The 20,802-nt window shown below is 34.8% G+C and overlaps 4 protein-coding genes across 4 annotated transcripts; 3 read left to right on the top strand and 1 right to left on the bottom strand.

Annotated features, from left to right (window-relative positions):
• Nucleotides 501–5,784, top strand: LOC104732473. Its single transcript, XM_019234066.1, is given in 7 exon segments — nt 501–692; nt 790–1,068; nt 3,504–3,979; nt 3,981–4,131; nt 4,133–4,701; nt 4,896–5,202; nt 5,205–5,784. Coding segments are annotated over 7 exon segments (2,271 nt in total). The 5' UTR covers nt 501–689; the 3' UTR covers nt 5,691–5,784.
• On the bottom strand, nt 6,244–9,036 carry LOC104732475 (transmembrane 9 superfamily member 12). The gene is made up of 2 exons (XM_010452025.2): nt 8,808–9,036; nt 6,244–8,373 (listed from the first exon to the last, which is right to left on the bottom strand). Exon 2 carries the CDS (start codon nt 8,362–8,364, stop codon nt 6,406–6,408), a length of 1,959 nt encoding a protein of 652 aa, XP_010450327.1. The 5' UTR covers nt 8,365–8,373; nt 8,808–9,036; the 3' UTR covers nt 6,244–6,405.
• LOC104733768 (zinc finger MYM-type protein 1-like) lies at nt 10,676–11,979 on the top strand. Its single transcript, XM_019233637.1, has one exon. It carries the CDS (start codon nt 10,684–10,686, stop codon nt 11,977–11,979), a length of 1,296 nt encoding a protein of 431 aa, XP_019089182.1. The 5' UTR covers nt 10,676–10,683.
• Nucleotides 12,226–13,005, top strand: LOC109124958. The gene has a single exon (XM_019233636.1). It carries the CDS (start codon nt 12,226–12,228, stop codon nt 13,003–13,005), a length of 780 nt encoding a protein of 259 aa, XP_019089181.1.

The raw sequence follows: 20,802 nt of genomic DNA, 5'->3' as shown, positions 1-20,802 counted from the left end.
TAGCTCTGTCTTTTGGCCTCAGCTCCTGAAGTATATCATAACAGCAACGGCATGTATACTCTGTTTTTGTTTTTGTTCTCATCTAGATAGACAGTTCTTCATAAATAAGCAATTAATAAAAATCTATAGCAAAATATTTTAAAATCACACAAAGTTTCCTAATAAAATTTCATAGAATCTTATAGAATCACATTTCATTCTCTACAATAAAAATAAAAATAAATCTAAAACACAATCAAATCTCCTAAACATCTCCTAATTCTTTCAAAATTCTAAAATATTAAAATCTTACAAAATCCTAAAAAAAAAACCCCCTCTTAGATGTAAATATAATTTTAACCAAAACCGTAATCTAATATGGTTTTGTGTTTTGGATTTAGATAAATAAAAGCTATTGGTTTTCTCGTTTCGGTTAATCCAATATTGTATTCAATGGGTTTAAACAGTACAAGAACGATATTTAGGCTGATTTTGATAAGAAGTCGATAATTTAGGTGCTTTTGTGAAAAGCAAAAACAAAACCGTTCCAAGAGCACACACGAGAGAAATTACAAAAAATTGAAATTTGGGAATTTTTTTGAAGAGCCGTAAAGTAGAAAATAGTTGTAGTGAGCAGTGAAAGTGAAGAAGAAGAAGAAGATGGTGTTTTGAAATCCCCAGATTAGTCAGTCACACAAATCAGATCTGAAATGGTCTACACCATCTCCTCTCTCATTCATTGTTTCTCCCGCTGGTTCAAGTTGTGGTGTGCTGATCTTGTTTTGGTGTGGCGGTGTATGTATTTTACAGTCAGGCGACGGTGGAGGAGGCAGGGAGAGGATGATGATGAAGGAAGACGGCAGAGGAGGACGGCATCTCTGGGTTGGAAACCTTCCTCATGGGATACTGGAACGTGACTTAGCCGACCGGTTCTTAAGGTTTGGAGAATTGGGAAGCTTAGCGTTTCAGCCTGGACGGAGCTACGCCTTCGTTAAGTTTAAGCACGACGAGGATGCATTCGCTGCCATTGGGTCTCTTCAAGGCTTCCCACTCGCTGGAAACCCACTTAGGATCGAGTTTGCTAAGGCGGTTAGTGTTGACACTCCTTATTATTTTTCCAATGCTTGCTTCTCTTGCTTAGTTGCTTCTTTCGTATATATGTACTCTTGTTTCTTCATTTCATCTTGACGTAATTTTGGGTGTTCACATGTTTAGTTTCGAGTCCTTAGGGTTGATTAGAGATGACATGATTTACTTAGGTATCCCAATAACCCAACTGTAAGGGTTTATAGACTGAGCCAATACTTATTAGAATGCTTGATTAGTGTTTCCGTCTCCAATAGATGTCCAGTAATGCGGCTTACCAACAAGCAATTTGAATGTGTTTAAGAAGAATTTTAAAGAATTTACTCAAACAGTAAGGATGTTAGTTTTGATGTGCTTTAACAAGTCTCTTACCTCGTATTAGACTGCTCTGAAATCCCTTTTCACTTGATACTACTTCATCCTTGCATTAGCAATGAGCAAAACAAACGAAGCTTTTTCTCTCATTGGTGTCTCGTCTTCATAGATTTCATCACACTTTGCTATATAAACCAGGGAAAGAATTTTTTTTTTATATATACATTAAGTTTTGCTTTCACATTGAATGCGCAAGTTTCTGTAGGTTACATTGATAATTATGTTTCTATACATGGAAACTTAGAATTGTTCTCTGTTAAACCGTATTTGGGCCATCTTTTTCATCAAATATGCCTCCACATCAATAAGTATCCGGGAGTAAACAGCACAAGCATTTTCTCATTCACAACACAAGCATTTACCTGTATCATTCACAACACAAGCATTTACCTGTATTATTCTTTTTTTTTTTTTTTTTATAACTCAGGAGTGATCCTAATGGTTTCCTAGGCCCAAATACTAATCTCCTGGGGCCAGGGGAAACCATGTTAAATTTCGAACCCCCGTGGCCAATGCTACTCGAACCCAGGTGGCGGGACTTTTCTCCCTTACCACTGGACCAAGGCGACTTGGTTCCTGTATTATTCACAACACAAGGATTCAGCCATTATGTTGTGAAGCATTCAGAATGTTATTGACAAATAATATGAACTTGGTAGTCCATCCCAGATTAAAGTTATTTGTTCGTTTGGTGAGAAATATGCTCTTAGCTCAGTTTAGGTCAAGATTCTTCCATGAACATCAAAATGTGTTGAGAGAAAGTCGATCAATCTTCAACCAGATCTTACAACAAAGATAACTACAGAAATTTGTCATTAAGCTTTCTGGCTCTTAGAGTTGTTTCCCAAACAACTTTGGATGATTCCAAATATCAGTTCCACATTCATTACAAGTTTATAGAATTATGTTGCTATTAGTGTACACGATGTGAATTTTATTGCATTATTGCATGACTTCAGTTGCTTATCAATACTGCAGATGAATGACATGATCATCTATATAAATGTATCCGAGTAACTTTTTCTACCTTCCGTTACGTTATTATGAACTTAAAAGTTACAGAGGATAGAACTATTATTCAGGTAGCAGTTGGTGACGTTTTACAGTTTTCTCCTTAAGAATGCCAGTAATCCACCATGGATTCAAGGCCCTGATTAAAGTTCACTCTCATGTTCACCATGTTTCGTAATATGCCTATGTTTAGACACATGCTTTTAAAATGGATGCCTATTTATAGACATTTGATTAACTGATTAAAAGCAGTGTTTGCTTCATACATGGCAATTCCATCCTTGTAACTGGCCAATAAATTTGATCATCGTTGCCTTTGAAATTATTATACAAGAACTGACATGGCCAAATGTCTTAAGCTTCCTGTTTGTTTGTGATGATGTTTAAATTGTACCATGATTGCAGTCCGATCACGTCTTCAATTCTCCATGGCTAGTGATGATGTTTAAAATTGAGCTGCTAGATATGGTTAGCGCTGGCATAATTGTCTGATACCTCATATGTTGTTACATGTATATGTAACTTACACATTGCAGGGATATTCTTAAGCTCACAATTATTTACCATAGGCAGCTCTTCTACCCATAGAGAGATCTCTTGCTGAAAATTAGATACTCGAGAATTTCGTAATACTTTTTCAGCAGTTAACAGTTTAAAGACTTGCTTTCTTCTTTAGCTTAAAGTGTATGGTAATTTCAGGAGACCATCAAACAACAGTCTCATTTCAGGTTTTACCTTTGATCTTACATATCTTTCCATATTGCTCGTAGCAAAGGGTATTCTTCTTCAATGGGAAAAAGCTGTGTATCATGTCGACTTTTCCTGGAGCATAATTGGTCGTTATAGAGAATAATAGTTTATGTATGCTAGCTATATCTCTCAGTTACCTCTTTAAATGACTCAATATTGAGTTGGCACTGATGCTGATGATTTTCTTTTTCTTAGCTAATATGGTTATTCTAAAATTGATTAAAAACCTTTTTTATTCTTGACCATGCAGTGAAGTAGGCTGTTGGTTAATAATTCTATCTTTGTGATACTGTTTATTGCAGGAAAAGTCATCAACTGGATCATGCACAGAAGATTTATTTCATCATGATGAACAGCGGTCTGCAGGAAGTGGGTCATCTTTTGTTCAAAATGACTCCAGAACGCATTATGATAGCCCAGACGCCCCAGACACATATAGCAAATCAAAAATGGGTGATAGAAATGCAGAACCCAGTGAAGTACTATATATAGAGTTTCCGGCTTCGTTGAAAGTAGATGATGCGCTCTTGAGGAAGGTCTTTTCTTCGTTTGGAGAAATAACAAAGGTCACGGTATTCCCTGGTCGCAGTTATGCATTTGTTCAGTTCTGGAATCTGATGGCAGCATGTGAGGCGAAAGAAACTTTTCAGGGGAAGTTATTTGGCAATCCTCGAGTGCATATTTGTTTTGCAAAGAGTGAACCTTCCTCATCTAACAGTGGAAGGCGTCCGTCCAGTAGATCACTCTCTCCGGCTTACAGATCTGTTGATCGACTGGGATCTTCAGGATAGAAATTATGGAAGCATCAGCAGAATTACCAATGGGAGGGAACCACAATACATATCGGATAAGGATTTGGAAGATTCTGAAGATTACATGTATAACAAGAAAGGAGTCTCAAGGACTGATGAAGGTCCTGCATATGGAAGGTTTGAGGGATACAAATAGATTTCCGCAGGATATGCATGAATATCATGGTAGTCCTAGGGAATTGGGTTTGGCATTCTGTGATGATCTTCACAGATTCCCGTCAAGGAGTTCAGTGTATGAAGAGCCATGGGATTTACATGAAGATGACTACTACTACCAAGAATCCAAGAGACAGAAGACAAGATTCGTGCAGCTTAAGAGGCTGCTCTCAGGGCAGCAGCTTTATGGTATATAGCAAGCAAGACGCCCTTTTTCCAGTTCATCTGCTGATTTTTCCCCAAAAGATGCATTCGAGCGGAATTATGAGGCTGGACAGTTAAGATACAAGCAAACGGTTGAGCAGCCGGTAAATCTAGCTATCAGGAACGGGGACAAGAGTCGCTTACGAGAAGCACATGACCAGTTAATGGGAGTTTACTCTCTGCCATCAATTGTCCCTGAATTGAATCGACCATCACTAAAGGACTGGAACTGGGAAGGGACTATTGCAAAAGGAGGCAATCCCATATGTCGTGTTAAATGCTTTCCTGTGGTCAAAGTGATGGACATGATGCTATAAGTAGCTCTTACGTCTTTATTTTTTTTTTTATGTATTTCTTGTTTCAGTTGGCCCTCTATATTGGCATAAGTTCTTATCTTTTTGTGCCTTGGTTCAAGGCTTCTGATGAAATTTGTTTATTTAATTAATGTTCTTTTTGTATGTTGGTTTTAGACGTCTGATGCAATTCTTCTTTTTTTTTTTTTTGTTATGGTTATAATTGCAGGCCTGAGTTTCTAGATTGCACAGCAAGAACTGGTTTAGACATGCTGGCCAAGCATTACTACCAATCATCTAAAGCGTGTGTGGTTTTCTTTGTTCCTGGAAGTGATGCTGATATTGTGTTTTATAATGAATTTATGCATTCTCGGGAGGAGAAGCAACGAGCAGCTGTTTCTAAATTGGATGACACAACAACGTTGTTCCTCGTGCCTCCATCTGATTTCTCCGAGAAAGTACTTAAAGTTCCCGGGAAACTTAGCATCTCTGGAGTTATTCTACGGTTAGAACATGGTGGATCTAGATCTGGGCTGCTCGAGATGGTCAAAGTGCATCTATGGAACTATACATCGTGAGCAAGCATGATCAGTTGAGTGACCGATATTCTAGATCGGACTGGCCACCACGTGATACCAACACCAGAGGTTCACAGATGCAACCCGTCATTGATCATACTGTTCAAAGACATAGTGGTTTTGATCCTGGGAAGCAGCCATGTGCAGATCTAAGTCGTTATCATGATACGGAAACTCTAGTTCATCCAAGGTTTCAGCCTGAACAGCTTACATGTTTACCTGAAAGATATGCACCAGAAAACCGAGCAAATTTCAGCCATTTGCAACACGTTCAGACACTAAGCGTACCGCAATTGGTATCTCCAAGAGATCAAAATGTACAGGTACAAGGTAGCAACAGCCAGCAAGAAGAAGAAACTGAGGATAATCCACAAAAGCGTCTTTAGGCAACATTATAGCTAGCAGCAGCACTTCTCCAGCAAATTCAACAAGCTAGACCGAGTTAAAGATGGCTTCCTGAAGAGCTATATATCAACTCTATATTAATTGGGATGAGCCCAGCCAGATCTACGATTCACAAGTATGAGATCTTTACATTCTTTCTTGCTAGTTGTATAAAGAAAAGGCGCAGATGCAAGCGTTACAATATGAGATTAACATGCCACAACACAATAGGTATAGGCCAAATCTTTTCCAGATTCAGATGATTGTAAAATGTAGCCTCATATATCGTTTCACCTTTTGCATGAAAAAAAAATACTCCGTTGAATAGTATCATTCATTAACTAAGCAAGCAGACTCCTGTAAATTGAGTATTATCGTCATCTCCAGCTTTAATATTGATCACAGTTGTGCAGCATATCAATCATGACTCTGTTTTGCCACTTGATAACAGATTTGTACACTAATTTCCCATATAAAGCGGACGCATGAAGCTCATCTGTGGAACCAACGAGGCACAAGAAAAAACGATCCAAAGGAAACCAAAAAGCAGAAAGGCAAATTTGTTTATTTTCTACTCAAAAGTTCAAAAACAAAAACATAAGAGGCCCGGAGTTGTGAGAAAAAAAAAACATATAAGGAGGATATAGGTCCGAAAAAAAATAAAAACATGTAAAATGTAGTGGACTCTACAAGTCTAGTACTGACAAAAAAATAACAACACCTGAAATTGCTTTAGACAAAGCAGAGATCGATGACTGAGATTTTGTCGTCAAGGTATCAATCGATTTTGACAGAGGAAAAGAGATAGTGGACGAAGTAAAAGGAGGTGAGGAAGCCAATGGTTCCAGTGGCGAGCATGATTGCAATTGCCATGAGCAGAGAGTAACCAATGTAAAGCATGGCGGAGACGGGTCCGCTCAGACTTTGCAGATCAAAGACCAAATAGTTGATGGAGTAAGCAAAAACGTACAATGCGACTGAACCAGACGCATAGAAGGCTTTCCACCACCACCTCCAATCTTCAACGCAGAGGTGCATATAGGTCAAGACCACTGATACTTCTGCACACACAACTACCAAGAGGAGCAGGACTATGAGTAAGAACCCAAATACATAGTAGAATCTCCCTAACCATATGCTGGAGAAGATGAAGAACAGTTCTATGAATAGCGTTCCAAAAGGAAGGGTTCCTGCCCCAAGGACTAGAAGCCATGAGGGGTACTTCCGTTCCGGGATTTCCCTTGGAATCTGGTTGGTTCTCACTGGAAACTGGATTGCTTCTGCTCGTGTGCCTAAGAATCCTCCAAACAGGGTGAGAGGAACTGAGATGCAGAACCAGAGAGCCAAGAGCTCAAAGTACAATGAGATTGGGATAGCTCCAGTGCTGTTGCTGCTCCAGAGAAGGAAGTTCAGCACTGTTAGTATAACAAAAGCAATACCCGGGAAGAAGCATGCGATGGACCAGGAAAGCGATCTCCATCCTTCTGAAGTTCCCTTGACGGTTCTCCAGAGACGAACACCAGCGTACCCAGCAGCAATACCCAAGAAAAGATAGAGAATAATCATCCCTGTTAGTAGCATTCCTCTTGAAGCAGGCGACATGAATCCAAGTGCAGCGAAAACAATGGTGACAACAGCCATTCCTGTAATCCGAACCCCGTCTCCCACCATAATGCATAGAAGCTTTGACATTTCTGGTTCTCTGAACACATCTCCGACAACAAGTTTCCATCCAGAGAGCTCCTCATTCATCTGTGCCTGTGCTTCCTTGTCCAATTCCTCGTACTTGGTCAAATCCCTTCTCACTGTCCTCAGGAATATGACAAAAACTATACCGGCGAGAAAGAAGATCACCATAAGCGAGTTCAGAATAGAGAACCAATGAACACGAGCACCTTCCATTTTCAAATAGGCATCCCATCTGGATGGCCATCTTGTCTCACTCTTAACAAATTCGACTTCATAAGTGAAGGTTATTCTTTCATGTTCTTTGATGATCTGAGCTTTGTCAAGCTCCAGTGGACAGTTAACTGAAGGAACGGAGTCATACATGTGAAGTTTTGTCATCTTCTCAGGATCATATTTAACACTGCAGGGAACAACCTCAAATCCAACAATCTCATAGCCAAGGGCCTTCTTTTTATCAGCTTCAGAAATGACACCCATACCTTCTTCGCCAGTACCAATGACCTCCATGACATTGCCTTCGTATTCATGGACCAAGACCTTAAACTTGAGGTGATTAATGATATAATCATCATTGCCGTTTGGTGGCGAATAGCCAACAGGATATCCAGTCCACTGGATAGTAACCCCATTTTGCTTAGCGAATCTCAAAGCTGGCAAGTTATCCAGAATCATATTCACTTGATACAACTCACGGGTTCTCTGTTTCAAGAGCTTGACCTCATGCTCATTCAGAGGGCTGGTGGTGCATAGGTAGAGAGACTCGTTCGTCCTCATCCGAAACCTGTAAGCAGAATTATCAATCTGATCCCCCATGAGAAGCTCCCCAAGATTCTCAGCACTTTTCTTGATACCCTCGAGTGGTTGGCAGTACGGAAGACTATAGTAGCTGAAAGGAAGCTCAGTTTCAATAGAAGTCAAAGAATTAACTTTGGCAAAGATAGAGTCCCCATCTGAATACGTATGCATATAACTCCCTGGCAGGTAAAACCCATTGCAAAGCTGGGTAACAAACACCAGCAACACGAAAGCTCGGTACACACCAAACATTGTCCCTTCCTGTATAAAAATAAAAACCATCTCTCACATTAGTAACCCTTTCTACTGTAACAGATTCATCAGGCACATTCTAAAGAAAAGGCAAAACGAATCCATATACCTATAATAGAGAATACAGAAAGAAACATTCTCAAGAAAGAAGAAAGTGAAAATCGAAAAAGAATTCAACAGAGCACAATGTTAATATGCATGTAGAAGAAGATCAGATTCGTAGCAACCAGATTCGGGATCAATGTATTCAAAAGGAATCAGATCGGTGGGTTCAGAAGATCAGATCTCAAGGGATCATAAACGTAAAACTAAACCTAATTGACAAATTGGAACAACCGAATACGAAAAAGCTGAAGAATACCAAAATCAAAAACGACGAATACGAGAAAAAACGCAGATGCGAAGAACAGATCTCACACTCAAGAGAGTTATCGGGGGCAAACCTGAGACAGATCCAGGTAAAGGAGATCTATCTACGACGGAATCAGATCTAGAAGATGTACAACGAGAAGAGGGACTTGTGTGTCGAGATCGCTCACGCTGATGATAAAGAGTCTCTCTCTCTCTCTCTCTCTCTCACTGCCTCCTCTACCTTTGATTTGGTTTTGGTTGCTTAATGCGTTCGCAAAGAGGGAGCGAATAACGAAAATCAAGAAATCGTGGGTGGGTTGGGTAATTATCCTCTGCAACGCCTTTATAATGTGTCGGTGCGCAGTGATTCATTCACCTTGCCTAACTTCTTTCATCAGGTCTAGATTTTTAGTAATTGTTTGTATTAGACACGGTGAGTGATCACATTTTTTAAACAAAATAAAGTTTTATTACCTTGTAATTTTTGACATTATTAACTTTTTTTTCTTTTTCTCATAAGTGTTTCGCTTTTATTATTGGGCGAATTTCCTGTGTAACCAAAAAAACAAAAATGAACGAAGAATATAGCATACTAACTGAAAAACATCCTGGTGCTGAGGCTACCGTAAAGTGATATTAGAAGGAGATTGCAAGACTCTAGATGATCTACTACATAAAAAAACCAAGAGTATAACTATGGAGAACCTCCTAGTTGATATCCGCAGTTGGGCGGATCTTTTTACTAACATATTCTTCTCGTTGATACGACGAGAATGCAATCAGGTAGCTGATAAACTTACTAGACAAGCTCACTATCAGCAGGAAACTACTCGAACCTTTATTAATCCTCCTTTGTATTTGAGGAGTTGTTTATCTCATGACATTGTACAAAACTTCTAATATCAATAAAGACGACATTGTACAAAACTTCTAATATCAATAAAGACGTTAAAAAAAAAAAAACTGAAAAAACATAGTAAATAACCATTTACATGCGTAAAGAGAAACAGCTAAAAGAAAGAGAGGGTGACATGCAAGAGAGAAGAGAGAAAATGTTGTAATTATTTTTTAAATACTTTTTTGTTCTTTTACCCTCTCAGTGTTTATTTCATATTTATTATTTTAAAATGTTGTTTTCAATTTATAATTTCTATAAAAATAAATCTTGTTTTTCCTATTCTATACATTATGATTTGAATTTTTTAAAACAAATACAAACTTAGCAAATCACAATAATCAGGGGCGGACCTACGGCAACCAAGGTGGTGGCAGCTGCCACCAGTAAAAAAAATATATATGAGTTTTTATTGGTTTTTTTATAAATGTAAATAATTGCCACCACCAAAAACAAAAAAACTGCCCCCATCATCGAATGCAAAATTAACTTTTGTCTCAATGGTCCAACCATCTTTTGTTTAAACCTTTTAGAAGGCCAAAAGCCCACATTATTAATATTTTAAAATAAATAAAAGTCTAATTTGTAAACTAAAACTAATTAGCTTTACAAATTAAAACCCTAAACTAATTTTTTGTCGTCTCTCTTTCACGTCCTAGCGTTTTGCAGAGGAAAAAACAGAAAACTGGTAAATTATTTTTTCTTTGCTCCTTTATAACTGTTTATCAACAGTTCGACACTTTTATTGTTTGGTTTATATTATTTCAGAACGATGAAACATTATAAGTGTATTTGAATTACTGTTTTTTATTGGCAGATATATGTTTAATCGATGGTTATGCTTTTTTTTTTTTTTTTTTGGCAAACACTGATGATTATGCTTTTATGGAATTTTTTTTCATAATTCAATGAATATAAAATTCATCATTTTTGAGAGATAGTTTAATGTATTCTTTAAGTAATTTATTTTACTGAATTCTTGTGATGACTGTCGACTGCTGTGATAAATTATTGTATTTTTTTCTAATTTTTTAACTAGTGAAATATTTTTGTTTTATAGATAAATTACCAATATGCAAGCCAATATGAAACGATTTTTCAAACCAATTTCTGGTTCAACGTCCAACACCAATGTCGATGATTTGCCATGGGATCCTGCTGAGAGGAAAGAGATAATGAGTTATCATCCGAATGAAAGAGACGAGATAAGACGCAGATATCTTGTTAGAGGTCCATGTCAACCTTATGATCATCCTTTTAAAAAAACAAAGATGAGTAATGCAATGAGGCGATTTAATCCAGCTTGGTTTGAGAAGTATGGTACTTGGCTAGAGTATAGTGTATCAACAGAGAGAGCTTTTTGTTTGTGTTGCTACTTATTTAAAGATGATGTACGAAAGAAAGGTGGGAATGATGCGTTTGTGAAAGAAGGGTTTTGTACTTGGAATAAGCCTGACAGGTTAGACACTCATATGGGTAAATCATCCAACAGTTCTCATTGTTGTGCTGCTGAAAAGTGTGATAACTTGATGAAGCAAGGTCAGTCTATTGTGCATGCCTTGTTTAAGCAAGACGATTTGGTGAAGAAGGAGTATCGCATTCGTTTAAATGCTTCAATTGATGTTTCCAGATATTTGTTGCGACAAGGATTGTCTTTTCGTGGTCACGATGAGTCAGAAGAATCTGCCAATAGAGGAAATTTCTTGCAACTCGTGAAATACACAGGAGAACAAAATGATGCTATAAGTAAGGTTATTTTGAATAATGCTCCAAAAAATAACCAGATGATTTCTCCAAAGATTCAGAAAGAGATCGTGAATTGTTTTGCAGAAGAAGTAGTGAAGTCAATTATTGAAGAAATTGATTATGGTGTGTTTGGTCTGTTAGTTGATGAGTCTGCAGATATATCTCACAAAGAACAAATGGCTGTTGTATTCCGATTTGTTGATAAGAGCGGAGCAGTGAAAGAAAGGTTTATTGGAGTTGTTCATGTAAAAGAAACGTCATCTGCATCTTTGAAGTCTGCTATTGATAATTTGTTTGCTAAATACGGGTTGAGCCTGAAAAGGCTGCGAGGGCAAGGCTATGATGGAGCAAGCAACATGAAGGGGGAATTTAATGGCTTGAGAGCATTGGTTGTTGGAGAAAATAATGCTGCTTATTATGTTCATTGCTTTGCTCATCAACTCCAGTTGGTGGTGGTTGCTATCGCTAAAAAACACTTTGAGGTTGGTGATTTTTTTGATATGATTTCTACATTATTGAATGTAGTTGGAGCTTCTTGCAAAAGGCAAGATATGATTCGAGAAAATTATCGAAGAAAAGTGCAGGAAGGAATTAGTAGAGGTGAGATTAACACTGGTACATGATTGAATCAAGAAATTTCGCTTCAAAGACCTGGAAATACTCAATGGGGTTCTCATCATAAAACATTGGAACGATTAGTTGAGTTGTTTTCTACTATCATTGAGGTTCTTGAGTATATCCAAAATGAAGGCGTTGAAGACTCCAAAAAACGTCAAGCCTATGGTCTTCTCAAGTACTTTCACACTTTTGATTGTGTGTTCTACATGCAACTAATGCTACTTATTTTGGGATTAACTGAGAATTTGTCAATGGCTTTGCAAAGGAAAGATCAAGATATTTTGAATGCCATGTCATTGGTGGAATCTACTAAGGGAGAATTGCAAAAGCTTAGGGATAATGGATGGGATTCACTTATGAATAAAGTTTCATCTTTTTGCGAGAAACATAATGCTGAAATGCTTGTCATGGAAGACGTCTTTGTTGATCCAAGGAAACCAAGAAGGAAAACCAATATAACCAACTTGCATCATTATAAGGTTAACTGCTTCTACACTATTCTAGACTTACAGCTTCAGGAGTTCAATGATCGTTTTACGGAGGTAAACACTGATCTACTTATATGTATGGCTTCTTTAAGTCCTCTTGATTCATTTTGCGAGTTTGACAAGGAAAAGTTGGTGAAGTTGGTTAAGTTTTATCCAGATGACTTTAGTTATGGGGAGACTTTGTGTCTTGAGCAGCATCTTGATATCTACATTGACAATGTACGCAGAGATGAAAGATTTAAAAACTTGAAAAGTCTTGGAGATCTTTCTTGTTTAATGGTAAAAACCCAAAAGCATCTTGCACATCCTTTGGTTTACAGGCTTTTGAAGATGGTCTTAACTTTACCAGTTGCAACAGCAAGTGTTGAGAGATGTTTTTCGGCAATGAAATTGGTGAAGACGACTACACGCAATAGAATTGGAGACCAGTTTCTAAGTGATTGTCTTGTTTGCTATATTGAAAAAGAGTTACTTGATTCTGTCACAAATGAAAAAGTGATAGAAAGGTTTCAGATGTTGAATGAGCGTAGGGTAGTTTTATAAGATATTTGAGAGTTTTCATATGACAATTTTATATGTTATTTAAGATATTAATATTTAAATTTTTGTTATATATTTGCCCCCAGCGAATAAATTTTCTAAGTCCGCCACTGACAATAATAATAAAAAAAGTTTTGATTTACACATATAACAAATGAAATAATATAGAACTAAACAAAATAGTAATAAATGTATTATGGTCGTAATGTTATGATGTAAGAAGTGTTAACTGAAACGGACAACGTAAAGATAAAATTTATACCTTACAAGATACATAAAGAACCCAAATAAAGACAAGTTCAATATATGTTGAAAAAGAAACACGATAACATAAAAAAAGTATGGCTTAAGTAACTCAACAAGCCAAGTTAAACACATCCGGAATAAGAAACATTATAATGTAAGTTAGATACAAACAATACTATATAGAATCTATATGAATATAATGTTATACTATACTATTTCTTGTAGAAATCTAAATTAAACAATAATAATAACAAAACAGAAAATTCTTATAAATAGAACATATGAAATTAAATAATATAAAATAAAATGAAAGTATGAAACAAGTTGTTTCGTAGGAAACATATAATATATGAAACTTAACTTGTCGAGTTTAATAATTTTCAAAAAGATGACACTATACCTTAAGAAATGCAATTAGAATCCAAACTATCAAATTACTGTAAGTGCATGCTAAAATTAGACTACATGGGAATTAAAATTAATAGCATATATTTTCAAAAAAAAAAAAATAGAATAGAATGTTGTTATATTCTATATAGTAGAAATAATTACATTATGTTAATTATATATTGAGTTAAAGCTGTTCGATTAAAAAAAATCAGATAAAAACATAAAAGAAAAAGGCAATTTTCAAATAATTTGTATAAAATAGATTTATTGTAAACTATAAATAAATAAATGAGAGATCGATAAGAAAATGGAGAAAGTAAACGAAGAACAATAAAGGTTAAGGGAGAAGGGAGAATGGGAAAACATATGTTTGCATAAATATGCCCTAATTGGTAATAGACTTTTAGGACTTTAAAATTATTTAAAGCATTGACGACAGCCATATTTTGGCCAATCACACTTTTATTGCTTTTATTTTTTTTAAAGTTTTGAAAGCCACTTTTTTTTTCCTTCCTTGTTTTCTCAAAAATTTTAAAGCATCAAAATCATACTATAAAACTAAATAATTTTTAAAAAATTCTTTTTTCTCCTCCATTATATTTAAAAGCTCTCCAAAAGTATATATGTATTTTTTACATATTGTACTATTACAAATTAATTATTCTTATTTTTTCCTCTTTTTTTTAAGATCCATTTCAATAATATTTTTTATTTTTTTCATCATCATCATAAATAATAGTGTAAAAGATTTATGAAATTTATCATTAGTAAGAGAGTAACATTCAAAACAATGCGATAATAAGTGTTTAATGGATTATTGACTGTTAGTATAACTACTCAATTAAAAAAAACATTCAAAACAATTAAAAATCAATCAAAAACCAATCACCAAAAACAAAAGAAAACCAGAATTTTCAAACAAAATTATATATTTGATCGACTTACATTTTTAAAATTATAATTTATCATTAATAAAAATTATTTTTGTTATTAAATTGTTATATGGATTAAATTCTGACATAATTTATATTTATTATAATTATATTATTAATATCTAATGATAATAATAAAAATAACTACAGCTTTAAAAGTTGTTGGTAAACAATCAGATTTTAACAGTTAAAGTTTTTAAAGTTTTTACAATCAAAGCATCTACAGCCAAATTCTCTATAGCTAAAATGTTAAAGTCAAAGTCTCTACATCCAAAAGTAACAACCGTTACCAGTCAGGGCCATAATGAGAAAAGAATGCACGTGACTACGTGTAAGAGAGAGAGAGTGGTAGATGTTCATAGTGCACCATGGGATTGTCATTATTATAAAAAATATAAAGAATACTAGATTTTAACCCGCAGTACACTGCGTGATTATATTTTTTCATATTTTATATAACTTACTAAAAAAAATTATGTTGGATCAAATATATATTCTTATAAGTTTTTTTATATAATAATAGTAAGATATTTGTAATTTATTTGCTTTATCTATATACAAATTATTATTTTAATTTGGAATTTAATTAATCAAAATGCTTTTATTTAAGAATTTAATCAATCAAAATTAGTTATTGTGACAGTAAACATTTGTTAATATGTATAATACTTTGTAGTTCATATAATATTATTTAAGCTTTATCCACTAATTTGAAATTAGTTAGTTTTGCCCATAATCTCTTAGTTATTAAAAAAAAAAGCAGTTAGTTTTGTAGATGAGTGTGATGGAGCGGGTTAGTGTTGGTTTTTAACTCCTTTTATATAAGATTAATATATTTTGTTTGTGTTAAACCAACTCGCAAAAATATATAAGTGTACTAATATTAACTTTAATTCCCATCACATACTTGTGATTATTTTTAGTCTTGGTTTGGACCCGTGTATAAATAAAATTTCCCATAAAGTATTGTTACTTTTTTAGTATTGTGCATATGTTAAATTGCTAAAATCTATATTTACAAAGATTTAGTTTTATTATCACAAAGTTAGTTACATTGTTGATATTACTCATATAGAACTAAAATTGATGTACTCAATATTTAAATTGTGTAACACGATATTCTTGTATTTGACATCATAACTCTATCAATGACACATCTTTATTAGTCAAAAACATATAGTATTCTGTTAGTTCTATCTATTTTGACATTAATTGCACATCCATTTTAACATAGAAAACATCAAACAACTTATAATAGCAAAACATATATGATAGAAATCAGTTAGTATTTTGCAAATAAATTTGCGAAACAAATTAAGGAAAATCGACATTGAAGAAGGTAAGATATTATAGTAGTTTTTTCATTAAAACATTTTAAACTTGTAATTAAAAAGAAAATAGAAATTAATTTTGTTCAGATATTTTAGGAAAACATTTATTTCTATACCCGATTTTTGCTTATTTCGATTTTTTATTTTATAAATGTCTTAATTACAGTAGCATAAAATGTAAATATTTCCTAACACTGAACCTTCTTTATTAAAACTGCTGCAAAAATGTTAATATAGATTATAGAGTCATGGTTAATGGTTACTGAGTTAACTAATTTTTTTTTGGTTATTAAACAACAAAAGGGAACCAAGGCCAAAAAGCCTATAACGTTTGTGCAGAAATAAAAGTGAGGCCTAACATAGCCCATCAGATTAACATCTACGGTGAAAAGATGTTAAACGCATTGGACTCTATCCNTAATAGTAAGATATTTGTAATTTATTTGCTTTATCTATATACAAATTATTATTTTAATTTGGAATTTAATTAATCAAAATGCTTTTATTTAAGAATTTAATCAATCAAAATTAGTTATTGTGACAGTAAACATTTGTTAATATGTATAATACTTTGTAGTTCATATAATATTATTTAAGCTTTATCCACTAATTTGAAATTAGTTAGTTTTGCCCATAATCTCTTAGTTATTAAAAAAAAAAGCAGTTAGTTTTGTAGATGAGTGTGATGGAGCGGGTTAGTGTTGGTTTTTAACTCCTTTTATATAAGATTAATATATTTTGTTTGTGTTAAACCAACTCGCAAAAATATATAAGTGTACTAATATTAACTTTAATTCCCATCACATACTTGTGATTATTTTTAGTCTTGGTTTGGACCCGTGTATAAATAAAATTTCCCATAAAGTATTGTTACTTTTTTAGTATTGTGCATATGTTAAATTGCTAAAATCTATATTTACAAAGATTTAGTTTTATTATCACAAAGTTAGTTACATTGTTGATATTACTCATATAGAACTAAAATTGATGTACTCAATATTTAAATTGTGTAACACGATATTCTTGTATTTGACATCATAACTCTATCAATGACACATCTTTATTAGTCAAAAACATATAGTATTCTGTTAGTTCTATCTATTTTGACATTAATTGCACATCCATTTTAACATAGAAAACATCAAACAACTTATAATAGCAAAACATATATGATAGAAATCAGTTAGTATTTTGCAAATAAATTTGCGAAACAAATTAAGGAAAATCGACATTGAAGAAGGTAAGATATTATAGTAGTTTTTTCATTAAAACATTTTAAACTTGTAATTAAAAAGAAAATAGAAATTAATTTTGTTCAGATATTTTAGGAAAACATTTATTTCTATACCCGATTTTTGCTTATTTCGATTTTTTATTTTATAAATGTCTTAATTACAGTAGCATAAAATGTAAATATTTCCTAACACTGAACCTTCTTTATTAAAACTGCTGCAAAAATGTTAATATAGATTATAGAGTCATGGTTAATGGTTACTGAGTTAACTAATTTTTTTTTGGTTATTAAACAACAAAAGGGAACCAAGGCCAAAAAGCCTATAACGTTTGTGCAGAAATAAAAGTGAGGCCTAACATAGCCCATCAGATTAACATCTACGGTGAAAAGATGTTAAACGCATTGGACTCTATCCAAACACACGTGTCGAAATGAGATACAACTCATACAAGTATACAAGTGTAACACATGTTGATGAATCATCGAAAGTGAACCGACATCAACCTTCACTGCCGACAAGCATCGAATCCGGTGAGGAAAGCATCGTCGAAATTCATCGCATGAAGAATCCTTGATTGCCACCGAAATAAAACTGAACGGGGCTCTAGGTAAAAGATACAACAAAAGCAAATTGTAATATGCTTCGGAATATTCTTCAGTCTTTCAACCCAAGACATAATCTCTTGATAGATTTCTGCAACGTTTATTCAACTAATAGAGTTCATGAGCAAAGAGAGTTTGTGAAATGATTTTCTCATTAATTGATCTAACTAACTTTACAGTATTGATCTATATACAACAATTTACAGTAAACCGGAATTGATATAAACCGGGATTCTAATCTATTAAGCTTAACCAAACCAGCTTAATTAAACACTCCTAATACCCCCCCTCAAGATGGAGGTGAGTAGATATTGATAACTCCCATCTTGCGAATATTATCTCTGAAAGGAGCGGGATGAAGAGCCTTTGTCAATATATCAGCCAACTGATTATCTGTCCGCACAAACATAGTCTTGAGAATACCGTCTTCAATTGCTTCTCTAACCTTGTGACAATCAAACTCTATGTGTTTTGTGCGTTCATGATAAACTGAATTGTTGGCAATGTGAAGAGCTGCAGTGTTGTCACCATACAAGTAGACTGGTAAGGTGAAAGGAATCCTCAAAGCCTTCAAAATGTATGTGAACCAGAGCAATTCCTTGGTAGCTTTGCTCATTGCCCTGTTTTCAGATTCTGCAGAGCTCATCGAGACCATCTGTTGCTTTTTGGATTTCCAAGATATCAATGATTGTCCAAGAAAGATCGCAAAACCTGTCACTGATCTTCTACTATCCGGACAAGCACCCCAATCTGCATCAGAAAATCCACGAATAGAGAAATCATTGTCTTTACCATAGAAGAGTCCTTTACCAATGGTTCCTTTCAAGTAACGTAAGATCTTATGAGCAGCTTGAAGATGAAACTTCCTTGGAGCTGAACAATATTGTGCCAACTTGCCCACTGCAAAGCAAATGTCTGGTCTTGTAATGGTCAAATATTGTAACTTGCCAATCAATCTCCTATACTGCTTAGCATCAGGAATCAGTGCACTCTCAGCAGTAGATAAAGGTATAGGAGTTGGTGCACTATCGAGAGAGTCAGAAGGTTGTTCAATCTCCTCGAGTACCACCTTAGGCTTCTTCTTAAACAATCCTGTTAACGACATCTGCTGATCAGGTTTCATTGGAATGGGAGAAGGCTTGCAGTCCGAGAAACCTGTTTCTTCCAAAAGGTCAAGAACGTATTTTCTCTGAGAAAGAGTAATACCTGCATCACTTCTAGCAATTTCTATACCCAGGAAGAACTTCGGAGGACCAAGATCCCTTAACTGAAAATGAGAACTCAACTGATCCCTCAAATTCGCAGCAGCTGCAGCATCTGTGCTAGCAATCAAGATGTCATCAACATACACCAATACCACAAGAAATTGATCACTCGTCTGCTTGACAAACAATGTGTGATCACCATGACATGTTTCAAAGTCAAGACTCTTCAAAGTAGCCTTGAACTTAAGAAACCACTGTCGAGATGCTTGTTTTAATCCATATATGGACTTACGCAAGCGACATACAACAGTAGGAGAGACTGTTTCTCCTTGAATTTCAGCATAACCTGGTGGCAACTTCATGTATATTTCCTCATCGAGGTCACCATTCAAAAATGCATTAGAGATGTCTAACTGATGTAAAGACAATTGCATTTTAGGTGCGAGAGAAAGGACCATCTTCACCGTTGCCATCTTCACAACTGGTGAGAAAGTTTCTGTAAAGTCAATTCCCTCTCGTTGAGTATACCCCTTCGCCACCAAGCGAGCCTTGTACCGTTCTATACTTCCATCTGCATGATACTTGATTGTAAACACCCATTTACAACCTACAGCAACCTTACCTGGAGGTAAGTCTCCAATACTCCACGTCTGAGTCCTTACAAAAGCACCAATCTCCTTTCCCACAGCATCAACCCATACCTTGTCCAGCCGAGCCTCTGAATAGTTTTTAGGAATTTTCGACTTTGAAATGGCATTAATAAAAGCACAGAAAGGCTGAGATAAATTTGAATAAGAGATATACTTTGCCAATGGATAAGGAGATGTGTTTGTAGGTTTAGTTATAGTAGGAATATTATTATAGCAATGAAAGTCCTGCAAATGGGAAGGCAGTTTTCTCTGCCGAGTTGGTTTAGGTTCAGAAGGAACAAAAACCATGGAAGATGTCTCATCAATTGTATGAGAAGCATCAGAAGATGATTGCACTAAAGGCAAATGTTCATCATTGATTTGTGCAGGGAGGGAAATATGAGGAAAGAAAGTCTTTGCATCATCTGAGATACTAGATGATGCAAAAGGAAAGATATCCTCATAAAAAATGACATGCCTTGAAATAGAAACTGAGTATGTCTCTATATCTAGTAGCTTATAACCTTTGTAACCTGATGGATAGCCTAAGAATATACAAGCTCTAGCCCTAGGTTCAAATTTGTTTCTAGACTTAGAGGAAATACTGCAATAACACAAACAACCAAAGGCTTTCAAACTATGATAATCTGGACTCTTGTTGGTTAATTTCTCAAAAGGTGTCTTATTATCTAGGACAGGGGATGGAAGTCTATTGATCAGAAAAACTGCTGTTAAAATACAATCTCCCCAATACTCTAGAGGAACACCTGACTGAAACATAAGAGATCTAGCTACATTCAACAAATGCTGATGCTTTCTTTCAACCATAGAGTTTTGTTCAGGAGTTTCAGGACAAGAATGAAAATATTTAATTCCATTTTTCAGATAAAAATCAGCAAATTTCAATTCATGAGCATTGTCGGATCTCACAGAACAAACTTTAGTATTATATTGAGTTTCAATCATTTTAATAAAACCAGGAAAGATATGTAAAACATTAGATTTTTGTTTCAGCATGTATATCCAAGTTGCTCTACTAAAATCATCAACTATTGTTAAGAAATAACGATATCCATCAACGGTTGGAACAGAAAACGGACCCCAAGTGTCAATATGAACCAATTCAAAGGCTTTTTCATGCATATGATTCAATGATTTGAAAGGTAAATGTTTCTGTTTTGACAAATGACAAATACGACAATGAACTTTAGCTTTATTGATTTTTGATTT

Source organism: Camelina sativa, chromosome 12, assembly GCF_000633955.1.
Source record: "Camelina sativa cultivar DH55 chromosome 12, Cs, whole genome shotgun sequence".
In the NCBI taxonomy this organism is placed as follows: Eukaryota; Viridiplantae; Streptophyta; class Magnoliopsida; order Brassicales; family Brassicaceae; genus Camelina; species Camelina sativa.
Note: the sequence above shows the minus strand (reverse complement) of the source record. Positions and strands in the feature narration are given on the sequence as shown.

What these genes read in the sequence shown, in the direction of transcription:
- LOC104732475 (XM_010452025.2), bottom strand. Translation starts at nt 8,364, where the DNA reads ATGTTTGGTGTGTACCGAGCTTTCGTGTTGCTGGTGTTTGTTACCCAG.
- LOC104733768 (XM_019233637.1), top strand. Translation starts at nt 10,684, where the DNA reads ATGCAAGCCAATATGAAACGATTTTTCAAACCAATTTCTGGTTCAACG.
- LOC109124958 (XM_019233636.1), top strand. Translation starts at nt 12,226, where the DNA reads ATGGCTTTGCAAAGGAAAGATCAAGATATTTTGAATGCCATGTCATTG.